This window comes from Salvelinus sp. IW2-2015, linkage group LG17, assembly GCF_002910315.2.
Source record: "Salvelinus sp. IW2-2015 linkage group LG17, ASM291031v2, whole genome shotgun sequence".
Taxonomy (NCBI): Eukaryota; Metazoa; Chordata; class Actinopteri; order Salmoniformes; family Salmonidae; genus Salvelinus; species Salvelinus sp. IW2-2015.
This window is the reverse complement of record NC_036857.1, coordinates 12,840,434-12,853,272: the sequence shown is the minus strand read 5'-3', so window position 1 is coordinate 12,853,272 and position 12,839 is coordinate 12,840,434. Positions and strand designations below refer to the sequence as shown.

The 12,839-nt window shown below is 39.4% G+C and overlaps 1 protein-coding gene across 1 annotated transcript in view; it reads left to right on the top strand.

Moving 5' to 3' along the window:
• Positions 1 to 1,049: 1,049 nt before the first annotated feature.
• The window catches only part of LOC111976880 (cation channel sperm-associated auxiliary subunit delta-like), a 17,622-nt gene continuing 5,832 nt past the window's right edge, over positions 1,050 to 12,839 (top strand). The window contains exons 1-12 of the mRNA XM_024006028.2: positions 1,050 to 1,067; positions 1,668 to 1,723; positions 1,832 to 1,901; positions 2,181 to 2,295; positions 2,446 to 2,513; positions 2,644 to 2,763; positions 2,937 to 3,011; positions 3,095 to 3,251; positions 3,402 to 3,488; positions 3,644 to 3,726; positions 6,132 to 6,308; positions 7,877 to 7,990. Of these exons, the coding sequence (XP_023861796.2) occupies positions 1,050 to 1,067; positions 1,668 to 1,723; positions 1,832 to 1,901; positions 2,181 to 2,295; positions 2,446 to 2,513; positions 2,644 to 2,763; positions 2,937 to 3,011; positions 3,095 to 3,251; positions 3,402 to 3,488; positions 3,644 to 3,726; positions 6,132 to 6,308; positions 7,877 to 7,990 (1,140 nt within the window). The remainder of the gene's footprint in view (positions 1,068 to 1,667; positions 1,724 to 1,831; positions 1,902 to 2,180; positions 2,296 to 2,445; positions 2,514 to 2,643; positions 2,764 to 2,936; positions 3,012 to 3,094; positions 3,252 to 3,401; positions 3,489 to 3,643; positions 3,727 to 6,131; positions 6,309 to 7,876; positions 7,991 to 12,839) is intronic.

Sequence of the window (12,839 nt, the reverse complement as noted above, 5' to 3'; positions counted from 1 at the left end):
ACTACCAATTGGATATCACGAAATTGTGAAGAAAAAGGGGTAAAAAAAAAAATATATATATATATTATAATTTTGCTACATAAGATCGATATGAGCCGGTAGGTCACAATGTTCAGTTTTGTTACACAACACAATGTCACAGATGTCTCACGTTTTGAGGGAGCATACAGTTGGCATGCTGACTGTAGGAGCTGTTGCCAGATAATGTAATGTAATGTTAATGTCTCTAGCATAAGCCATAAGCCATTTCTCTAGCATAAGCCATAAGCCAACGTCATTTTAGAAAATTTGGACGTAAGTCCAACCGGTCTCACAACCGCAGACCACGTGTAACCACGCCAGCCCAGGACCTCCACATCCGTCTTCTTCAACTGCGCGATTGTCTGAGACCAGCCACCCGGACAGCTGATGAAACTGAGGAGTATTTTTGTCTGTAATAAAGCCCTTTTGTGGGGGAAATATTAATTCTGATTGGCAGGTTCCTGGCTCTACACTGGGAGGCCCTGGCTCCCAAGTGGATGGGCGTATGCCCTCCCAGGCCCACCCATGGCTGCGCCCCTGCCTAGTCATGTGAAATCCATAGATTAGGGCCTAATGAATTTATTTCAATTGACTGATTTCCTTATATGAACATGACATTGTTTCATGTTGCGTTAATATTTGTGTTAAGTATACTTTACAACTACTTAGCATGTCAGCTAACCCTTCCCCTAACCCTTTTAGCTAACCCTTCCGCTAACCGTAACCATAACACTTTAACCTAACTCCTAACCTTAACCCCTAGCCTATTAGCTAACGTTAGCTGCCTAGCCAACATTAGCTGCTTAGCCAACATTAGCTGCTTAGCCAGACGTTAGCTGCTTAGCCAGACGTTAGCTGCTTAGCTAACGTTAGCTGTTTAGCTAACATTAGCTACAACAAATTGAAATTTGTAACATAAAATATGTTAGGCAAATTTGAAAAATATTGTATGAATGCCATTTGTAACATATTGTACTAATTGCAATTCGGAACATATCATTCTAATTTTAATTCGGAACATGTAGAGAATGGTAAATCTGGTTTACGTACACAATAATACGAAATGCTCTGAGACCAGGTTGCAGCATCGCCTCTATCTCTCCCGGTAGGCAGTTAACGATTGATCGTTACCCGCGCAGTCTAGAGCATTCTCAGTCACTCAAAACAGCAATACTTGGCAACATAATATACGTAAAAACAAGTATTCAACAATGTGGCGGACGCATGGCCAAACCATTTTTACAATAATAATAATGTCCTTTTTGCCATTTTGTACCAATGAAGAAGCCAGGTAACGTTAACCACCCAACAGTTAACTTAGCTAGCTAGCCAGCCAAGTTCAAGCCTCATATAGTCGCTAGGCTAATGTTTCTTTGTAAATGTATTTTAAAGAATGAAAATTTAGCTCTCTCATTTTACACTACATACCTTATAATTTTGTAATTCAAAGTCCAGGTTTTCTATGGTCTTCCACACCCAAACAAGATGTCGAAAGGCAGGATCGATCGATTCGAGCGCCATCTGCGGTGAATTTTGATGTTTCTATGCACAGGGAATGTCTTCCATTGTTTAACCTCTAGCTAGCTAGCCAACATAAAGTTAACCACCTCAATGTTTCTCATCAGACATTATTATATTCTGCGAAGAAACGACCAGCTCTGGTTCGAAGTCACTGCGACAATCGCCTGGCCTTGTACATGGGGTGAAACAATTTGCTATTACTAGGCTAGCTAGCAACTTTTTCCAACCTTGTTTAGCATAGTGCTATTCTTGAAAATGTTCCCGCCTCATTTATCATTTCTAATAACAGGAAGTGGATCCTCATTACCAGGGCATTATTTGAGGAATCAGCCACTCCACTCGAATATGAAGGGGCTGGTGTGAGTCTCTGTACAAATCCCCCTCAACCCACCGATGTGTAACGTATCTCTATAATTTGTTATAGTCATGAATATATAAGAAGATTGTGCACCCACTTTTCGATACCCTCTTTAGCTACCTCCAACAAATGAAATGTAAGATACCATATGATTTGAAGAATAACGGCAAGAGGGATTGATATGACATAGATAACTTGTAAATGTACTCCAGATGCCTATTACCGATGTCATGCCTTATTAATGTTTATTGAAATTCATAACCATTTCTCATATTTGTAGAAGCTTCAGGGGTTGGTGAGTTCTGCAGCTTTTGTGTTGGACAACCTTGCAATTGTGATCGACGGAACGTTGTACTTATACTCTCTAACTAAAGGGACATGGACTCCTGCTCAAGGTTTGGAGCATATAACCATGTCCATGCACCTCAAATATCAAGTTTTAATTGAAAATAATGTGCAATGGTTTCCTAATGTCATCTTATCATTTACTTTCTGCTCATTAAAACCATTGTCCTGCAGTGATCATCACAGATCTCTTGTTTCAGGAGTGAAATCCATGGTGTCTACTGTATCTGCACTACAGTGCTGCTTCAGCAAAGACAAGGCCTGCATGGTAAACTCCACAGCTAAATATTTTCTCTCATCAAACATGTGTGTCACTGTAGTATGTTCAACAGTTGTTTTAGACTGCTGTGAATGGCTGTGTGATGTGATGTGTTGTGTCTTGTTTTTTTTGTCAACAGGATGTGAGCTCTTGTGTTCTGCTGTACAATCTGGGGAGTGCTCTTGAGGACCAACAGGTCTACATGTCCTCGAATGGAGGCAATTCCTTTTTTAACCTCCCTATGGCCCCCAAGGCAACGGTGAGCTTGGATACTCTGTCAGTCAGTGTCATCTCAAGGTTATTTTACATTTATTTGAAGTTAACCGTAGAAATCAAACTTATGCAAAATCATTGAGGTTCATAGTCCTCAGGTCTAAGCATAAAAAGTCAGCAGCACCCCAAAAGCCAACTCTCATCACTCTCATTTCACAGGAATTTATCATAGGGGTATTCAACATGCCCACTGTGTCAAGCATCGTGGCTATGTTAGCAGACAACCAAAGAAAGGTGAGAGATTGACCACAGCCCTTTCTGAATTTACCAAATAATCACAGACATGATCAGTGTACCAGCTGTAAAATGTGTGGTAGTTTTCTTTCCTGCACATTTCCGAAAATCTTTCGGTACAGACAGACAATCACCCCATGCGAGACCCGCTGTCCAGCATCCATGTGATCCAGCCAGCAGGCATGAGAGGCCACCTCATCATCTGGTCTCCACACATACTGCTCTACTCACCCAACCATGGTACTACAAAATCACCATCTAAGGGTCCCCTTGCATGATGCTGGATTCTTCTTGAGATATTAGTCCATTGAAAGAATACCAGTGGGTGACCAAAGAATATTCTTTTGTCTCACTGTTCTGACATGTCTTAATGCCTATTTTGGTTTTCAGGCGTTGTGATTGTGCCAGTGTACATTATGGGAGAAGAGAATGCCACCCTCCCGCCTCCTAAAGTCACCATTTTACAGGTGGCAACAGGTAATATCTAAATGACATCTATGTGTGTGAGTGTGTGTGCTCACTTCTTCATGTGTCATAAATTAGACTAAAACAACTAAATCACTCAGATGTGTGTTGTAAATTATACTAAACCAATATGGTACCACAGAATCCTCCCTCTTGTGTATGGTTAGACGACAACGGTGCGATGGCTGTTCTCACCAGCGACGGGGTACTGTATTATGGCAGGGCTGGACTGGAGGCAACTACAGTAAGGGTAAGTATTCAGGATGTATATACCGTACATACAGTATGTGATTAACATGTACTGTTCATATTAAAGGTGCTACATATAGAATGTCTCACCCATGTGGAAGCTAGATGAATTGCAACAACTAGACTGCATTCCAAACAACTCCCCGTTCCCTTGCATCCCATTTCCCTGTAACATGGCTATTTTACTTTCATTTTCATCCACATTGAAAATATATTTCACAGCGATTTTGATGGCACAATGTTTCCTTACCCTATTCGGTTGTCAAATAGAAAGTCTGCATTTTAGAATGCGATTTTGTATTGGCACAAAACAACAACAAAAAATTGTGAAAAAAATAGTGAAACACTATAATTCCACTATTACTGCAGATATGTTTTTGACTCTTCCCGAGTGGCGCAGTACCGCAGTGTTAGCTAAGGCACTGTATCGCAGTGCTAGCTGTGCCACTAGAGATTCTGGGTTCGAGTCCAGGCTCTGTTGCAGCCGGCCGCGACCGGGAGACCCATGGGGCGGTGCACAATTGGCCCAGCGTTGTCCGGGTTAGGGGAGGGTTTGGCCCGGCAGGGATGTCCTTGTCCCATCGCGCACTAGTGACTCCTGTGGTGGGCCGGGCGCAGTGCACGCTGACACGATCGCCAGGTGCACGGTGTTTCCTCCAACACATTGGTGCGGCTGGTTTCCGGGTTAAGTGGGCATTGTGTCAAGAAGCAGTGCAGCATGGTCGGGTTGTGTTTCGGAGGAGGCACGGCTCTCGACCTTCGCCTCTCCCGAGTACGGGAGTTGCAGCGATGAGACAAGACTGTAATTACCAATTGGGGAGAAAACTGGGTAAAAAATATATATATATTACAATTCTAAAATTCTATATGTAGCTTTTTTAAGATTAGTAGAGAATGGAAATGTGTCTTTATGCTCACAACCCAACCCCCAAGACACAATGGGTCAGCCGCAGTGCAGCCCCCCTGGAGCAATTATAGCAGGTTAAGTGCCTTGCTCAAGGGCACAACAGCAGCCGATGGTATCTAGGTGATCCCAGCAACCCTCCGGTTGCTTGCTCACTGCGCACCGGATTTTACAGAGCTGGGATTCAAACTGGCATTTCTCCGGTTGCTGGGCCGCTTGGCTACCTACCACCCCCACAGGCTACCTGCCACCCTCACAATGTTGTGCAACTGCTTTCATTTAGTGCAACTCAATTGCAACTGCTTCAACTTCAAGTTCTGAAATCCCTTTAGTGGTAGTGAGATCTTCTGAGGCCTGACCAGTGTTGTTATAGATACTGTATACACTGTAGGCCTGTATATTACACATGTAATATGTCCAATCCAAAACGCATCTTTTGATCAATGGGTAAAATAATGCCAAATATGCTAATTGTGTAGATACTCCTCTAAGAAAACCAATGCTCCAAACCTATGTCTCTATCATAATAAGTTGAAAAGTTATTGGAGTTTTTAGCCTTGTAGGATGGCCAGAAGTATAGTGATTAAATCAATGGAGGCCAGAGAAAAAAAGTGGCTAAAAATCAGGGAAATACCATTGCGTCAGCTAGACTGGATGCTGTGCTAGAATTACAGCTAACTGACAGGCTCACAGTTGAACTCATCGTCTTTCTTCTCGAATCCGGAGGACATAAAACAATATAGAGGTAAGATGGATATAGATTTTGAGACATGAAGTGTAGTATTGTCATATTTTAATACACGCTTTTAATATTAATGCGAAATGTCTGTTATTTATTTGAATAAATCTCTAAAAAAGCAAGCATATCTTTGTGAAATGTCAACGGAGCACTGAGTACCGCAATAATTTTATTTTCAAAGCCTTTTACATTTAATTCAGCGTGTGTTATGCTAATTTAGCTTTTTGGGACCCACGGAAATTACTTTGCAGACGTGTGTTAGGTTACGAAATCTGAGTTTTTGGATATAATGTTAATGATATGTTAGAGAAATACCCCACTTAACGAGTCAGAACATATTTGTCTTAGTAAAAAGTGATTTCATAACATACGGGAGTTACTTTTTTTTATTACCTTTATTTAACTAGGCAAGTCAGTTAAGAACAAATTCTTATTTTCAATGACGGCCTAGGAACAGTGGGTTAACTGCCTGTTCAGGGGCAGAACGACAGATATGTACCGTGTCAGCTCGGGGATTTGAACTTGCAACCTTTCGGTTACTAGTCCAACGCTCTAACCACTAGGCTACCCTGCCGCACCATGACCATTTCATGACCAAAGCTCATTTTCACCCACACTGGGCAGAGTGGGTGAACTCCTTATGTATTATTGTACCAAATGATATCTATGGTCCTGACTGGATAGATAAGTCCACTGTCAGTAACAGAGAGCTGTCCTGTATTATAATGTATTGTACTATCCTGTGTCTGCCTGCCTGTTTCAGTTTGCGTCTGTCATTGACCTGTCCAAGGACAACCTAATGCTGTTCAGTGACTATGGGGACCTGATGATGATCCAAGCCCGTGAGGACCAGCTGCTCGGAGGGGTGGACTTTGACCATAAGGTTATCATTGTCCAGCAGGAGCTAACACGTACCACACCACCCGTTCAGTCCTGCCCAGTGAGTGAAGATAAACTACATGACAAATGACGCATCACATTCTCTATGTAGAGAGACAAAACAAATGTAAAATCTGCAAATTACACCCTATTCCCCAACATACAGTACCAGAGATCTTTCTGCCGTAGAAACCCCTGGGCGGGCTGCCTAAGCCTTTTTTTTTCGGGAGTCCTGTAAAAAAAGAAAAAATTATTTGAAATACATTTTTGGGATGGAAAACACCTTCAGTGTAAACCTAAACGACTAAAACCAAATATAAAGTATGTAGAAAAGATAATGGACCTATATATTTTTAAATAATCACCAAGATAAAAGCTAAACAGTCAGGGGAATTGAGAATTCCAAAAACAATTCATTTAACATTAAAGATTTTGTTATTAAGTTTGAGCAACAGAACACAGCATTAGCCATGTCAAAATGCATAGAATCTGTGGAAATTAGCTCTAAAACTGCAAAATGTTGTCTTGGCTCCATGGCAAAATGTGTACAATTGCAGGAAATTAACTTTAAAAAAGATTTTTTTTAAATCTCAGATCCATGGAGAAAAGCTAAAATTGTTTATAGACCCCCCCCCCCCCACACGAAAAGGAGATCTCAAAAATGTTATCCAAAATTCGGCAGGAGCTACCGCGCCCATTGCCACGCCCTCTGCCACCCCTCCGATCCAGAAAAAAACCTGGTTACGTTACCAGCAAACTATTTTAATCAGATTAGAGATACTTTAGAAAAACTAGATTACTTCTTAGATTACTTTTCAATTAAGAAGTTTGAGATAAAAAATATATATAAATTATGACAGCCTTAGCCATAGCAAAGTGCATAGAATTACAGGAAATTAGGTTAAAAATATATATTTTTTATATATATATATATATATATATATATATGCTCCATGGCATAGTATGTAGCATCATAGGAAATTAGTTTTAAAACTGCAAGGTGTTACAATAGATCCGGGTTCGATCCCGGGCTGTGTCGCAACCGGGAGACCCATGAGGCTGCACACAATTGGCCCAGCGTCGTCCGGGTTAGGGGAGGGTTTGGCTGGCTGGGATGTCCTTGCCCCATTGTGCTCTAGCGACTCGTTATGGTGGCCTGGTGCACGCCAGCTGTACGGTGTTTCCTCTGACACATTGGTGCGGCTGGTTTCCGGGTCAAGCAAGCAGTGTGACAGGAAGCAGTGAATATTAAGGGTCGTGTTTCTGAGGACGCGTGGCTCTCGATCTTTGCCTCTCCCGAGTCCGTACGGGAGATGCAGCAATGGGACAAGACTGTAACTACCAATTGGATATCACGAAAAAAGGGGTACCAAATGTATTTATTTTTTACTTCAACATTTCTCCCAGCTCCATGGCAAAATGTGTAGAAATGCAGAAAATGTGCTTTAAAACTGAAACAATTTCTCTCAGCTCCATGGATAAACGTGTAGAATTGCAGGAAATTGATGGGCCGACCGCACCCATAGCCACACCCACCACCTAAACCCCTTTTTAATCCAGAAAAAAACATGAGTACATAGAGAATAATGTGTCATCTGAGACGTAGGCATGATTCTTTTCTCACTCCAGGTGGAGCAGTTCCACAGCACGTTTGCAGGGGAGCTCTTCTACATCGACATGGGCGGCACTGTCCACCTGTCTGCTGTCTACATCCCATCACCTCTTTGCAAATTCTTCCCCCTGGTAAGAGGTTCATAAACTTCCGAGACAGCTCCATAGCACCAGGCTGTACTAAATTCTACAGGGACTTCAGGTTACGAAAAAAAGAAAGTATGGGAACTAAAAATATCTGAACATTATGAAGTGGATATGAACACACGTACTCAATTACATACTCGCTTACACATAGAGACTTATACATACACACACACACCTGATCTCGCTCTCTTCTCTCACTCTCTCTTTCTCTATTTTCTCTTCTCTCCCTCTCTATTGTCGAGAACTGTTTTCTAATTTAATGTGTTTATTGTTTGTCTATATTTTTTATGTATTTGTCTACAAGTTTATATATGTTTACAACAAGCAAGGGGAAGATATCAGAATAGGTGCATTGGGAAATATAACGTATTGTACGGAATACATTTCTACTGTAGTGAAGCCGTCTCTAGAGTAATGCAAGGTCTCTTTCATGATCATGTGAAACGTCAATTGCTATGGAAATGCTGGGATGTGTCTTTCAATGATGTTAAAGGTAATTATGCCGCAACTATGACGGTGATACGGTCTGGATTACAATATTCATTTGATATTAAGAGCTATACGCACTACATGTTACACCACATAGACACTCAACCATCGAATTGGCGGAGTTATTATTTATTTGGACATCACATATTATATCTTACTCTTATACAGACATTGTACACACTCACTAAATCCACTGCAATATCATACACATCAACCTACTCAGATTACTACACACATAATATCTTGTCTCAATTTTCTAACATCTGTGGCATTGGCGCACAGGCAAACAGGCAAGGGAATAAAACAATATTGCTAGAACCTATTTCTTGAATTTTACATATCAGACATTTGAAAGGTCTTAGTTTTACCGCCATAATACCTCTGATGTGCAGTAAACTTTACAAGCACTAATATAGTCAAATTTTAGACTGAGAATATAGTATCTACGTTTATGGTAAGGGTGAGAATAAGTATAGCCAGTTATAATTGTTGAAACGGTTTAGCACAGATTATTTTTCAATGCAATATAATGCAAATTAATTACTTAAAAAACATACAATGTGATTTTCGGGGATTTTTATTTTACATTCCGTCTCCACAGTTGTATGTGTTACTTTGATAAAAAATTACAACAGACCTCTTCATGCTTTGTAAGTTAGGAAACCTGCAAAAATTCGTCAGTGTATCAAATACGTTGTTCTCTTCCACTGCACATGAGGAGACTTAGTCAATGTAGTCATCATTGTCATCTACTTTCGCTGTCTCTTTACTCTCTTGGCATCAAAGTGCTGTACAAAAAGTTTTAATAGAGACCAGGGATATGCCGATCAGATCCATCATCTATAATTTGCTTTCATCAATTTTAGTACTCGACCACATAGGAGGTTTTTTCCACGTAGACGGGGTATTAGAATATGAGAATTTATCAAAAGTTTACTGGAGGACAACCTTATTTTTAAACTAAGACCAAATCATTTATAACTTGAATTTTTCATTAAATATAGGTTCAGCAAATCCCCTTATTGTTTGGGATACCTTTAAATGTACCTTCAGAGGTCATTCAATTCAATATTCATCAATAATAAAAAAGCAGTTTCTGGCTAAAGAGACAAGACTAACAAGGGAAATCCATGAACTTATAGTACAGGTAGATACAAATAAAAACGATACTACAGAGATACAAAATAAGTTAGAGGATAAACAATAAGAACTTGAGGAACTTATTCAAGAACAATCTAATGTGATCTATTACAAAAGTAAACTGGATTGAATATGGCGAAAAATGCACAAAATTCTTCCTGAATCTCCAGTACAGGAACACTAACCAAAATAATTTGCAGAAACTCGTTACTGAAGACGGAGTCATCTATGATTCTCCAAATTATATTTTAAAAGAGGAAGCTAATTATTTTAGGCAGATGTTCTCTTTTCCATCTCATCCTCTCCCACTGAATGAAGATGAAAATAAGGAATTATTTCCAAATAATATAAGAAATTGAAAATCAACAAACGTACAGAAAGATCAGTGCGAAGGCCAAATTACATAGGAAAAACTTTTTGGGGCTATTAAATCCTTTCAGTCTGGAAAAACCCCAGGGCTTGATGGCATACTGGTAGAGGTATATCAAGCCTTTTTTAATATACTAAAAGCTCCATTGTTAGACTGTTTTAACTACTCCTATAGAAATGGTAGTCTGTCAGGTACTCAGCAGGAAGGTCTGATTTCTCTATTATTAAAACAAGACCCAGATGGCAAATATAAAGACCCAGTACATCTAAAAAACTGGAGGCCCCTTACACTTCAATGTTGTGATGCAAAAATACTCTAAAAAAAATTAAACAATGTAATATATAGCAGTCAGAATTAAAAGGGTTTTACCAGGTATTGTTCATCCTGATCAGACAGGTTTTTTACGTGGACGATACATTGGAGATAATATACGACAATTACTAGAAATAATTGAACATCATGAAACATCTAAGAAGCCAGGCCTGGTATTTATAGCAGATTTTGAAAAGGCATTTGATAAAGTAAGACTGGATTTTATTTATAAATGCCTGGATTTGTTCAATTTTGGTAATTCTCTTATAAAATGGGTAAAAATAATGTATAGCAACCCCAGGTGTAAAATAGTAAATAACGGCTGCTTCTCAGAGAGTTTTCAATTGTCAAGAGGAGTTAAACAAGAGTGTCCGCTGTCACCATATCTATTCGTTATGGCCATCGAAATGCTAGATATTAAAATCAGATCCAATAACAACATTAGAAGATTAGAAATACAAGGCTTAAAAACAAAGGTGTCCATGTATGCCGATGACTCAAGTTTTATATTATGTTCGGAAGCTAGATCCCTGCAATATCTCATTGAAGATCTAGATAACTTTTCTGTGTACAATGTTACGTATTGGATCTTTAAAAAATAAAACTTTTACATTACCCTGCAGTTTACCTATAAAATGGGCTGATGGTGAAGTAGACATACTGGGTATTCATATCACAAAATATATAAATGAGCTCTCCACAATGAATTTCAATAGAAAAATTGTAAACATAGACAAGATCCTTCAACCATGGAGAGGTAAATACCTGTCTATTTATGGAAAAATTGCCCTGATTAACTCCTTAGTCATATCTTGTCTATGTTTACAAGTTTTCTATTGAAATTCATTGTGGAGAGCTCATTTATATATTTTGTGATATGAATACCCAGTATGTCTACTTCACCATCAGGCCACGGGGGGGCAGAGTAGCCTAGTGGTTAGAGCGTTGGACTAGTAACCGAAAGGTTACAAGTTCAAATCCCCGAGCTGACAAGGTACAAATCTGCTTGTACCTGCCCCTGAACAGGCAGTTAACCCACTGTTCCTAGGCCATCATTGAAAATAAGAATTTGTTCTTAACTGACTTGCCTAGTTAAATAATGGTAAAAAAAAAGAAATCTCAGTTTACTCACTTACTTATGGCGCTGCCTACTCCTGATGATTCGTTTTTCAAATCATATGAGCAAAAAATATTTCACTTTATCTGGGACGCTAAACCAGATAAAATAAAACGTGCCTATCTATATAATGAATATGAACTGGATGGTTTGAGATTATTAAATATAAAGCACTAAACCTCTCTAAAAGCTTCACTTATTCAAAAGTTTTACTTGAACCCTAAATGGTTCTCAAGTAGATTACTTTGAAAAGTTCATCCATTGTTTAAAAATTGCCTTTTTTCCATTTGCCAGTATCATTTTTGATTAATTGAAAATGATACTTTTTTCAAAATATCTCTTTTTCAAACAAGCATTGCAGAGCTGGCTACAATTTCATCCCCCTGAAAAGATAGAACAAATATTACAACAAATATTATGTCTGAACTCAAATGTGCTGGTTGATAAAAATACTTGTATTTATGAGAAAGATGTTTGGAAAGGGTATTTTGTTCTTAAATGATATTTTAAATGATATTGTATTTTGTAATGGTAGAGTTATGTCCTTCATGGAGTTATCAGAATTGTATGGAAAGGTCTGCTCAATCCAAGAGTACAACCAATTTTTTACAGCATTACCCCAAAAATGGAGGAGGCAGGTGGCAGCGGGAGGAGGTGCGGAACTGGTCTGTCTGCCCAATATAAAGGATCAAAACTGGCGGAGGAATAAAAATAGCATAAATAGGATACAAGTTTCATTTATAATAGTTGGGAAGAGATTTTTGATGTACCGATTCCATGGTACAGGGTGTATGAGTTGATATATAAAACACGCAAGATTCAAGACTTCGTGCTTTTCAGCTAAAATTAGTATAAGGAATTCTTGCCACCAACAAAATGTTGAATATTTGGGGCATAAAATCATCGAAGCTCTGCAGATTTTGTTGTGAGGATGCAGAATCAATAGACCATTTATTTTGGTATTGCCCTCAGGTAGCCTGTTTCTGTGCTCACCGTTCTTGTGATCATTTTTGACCCCACGGGGTGAGATCTTGCGTGGAGCCCCAGATCGAGGGAGATTATCAGTGGTCTTGTATGTCTTCCATTTCCTATATTGCTCCCACAGTTGATTTCTTCAAACCAAGCTGCTTACCTATTGCAGATTCAGTCTTCCAGCCTGGTGCAGGTCTACAATTTTGTTTCTGGTGTCCTTTGACAGCTTCTTTGGTCTTGGCCATAGTGGAGTTTGGAGTGTGACTGTTTGAGGTTGTGGACAGGTGTCTTTTATACTGATAACAAGTTCAAACAGGTGCCATTAATACAGGTAACGAGTGGAGGACAGAGGGCCTCTTAAAGAAGAAGTTACAGGTCTGTGAGAGCCAGAAATCTTGCTTGTTTGTAGGTGACCAATACTTATTTTCCACATC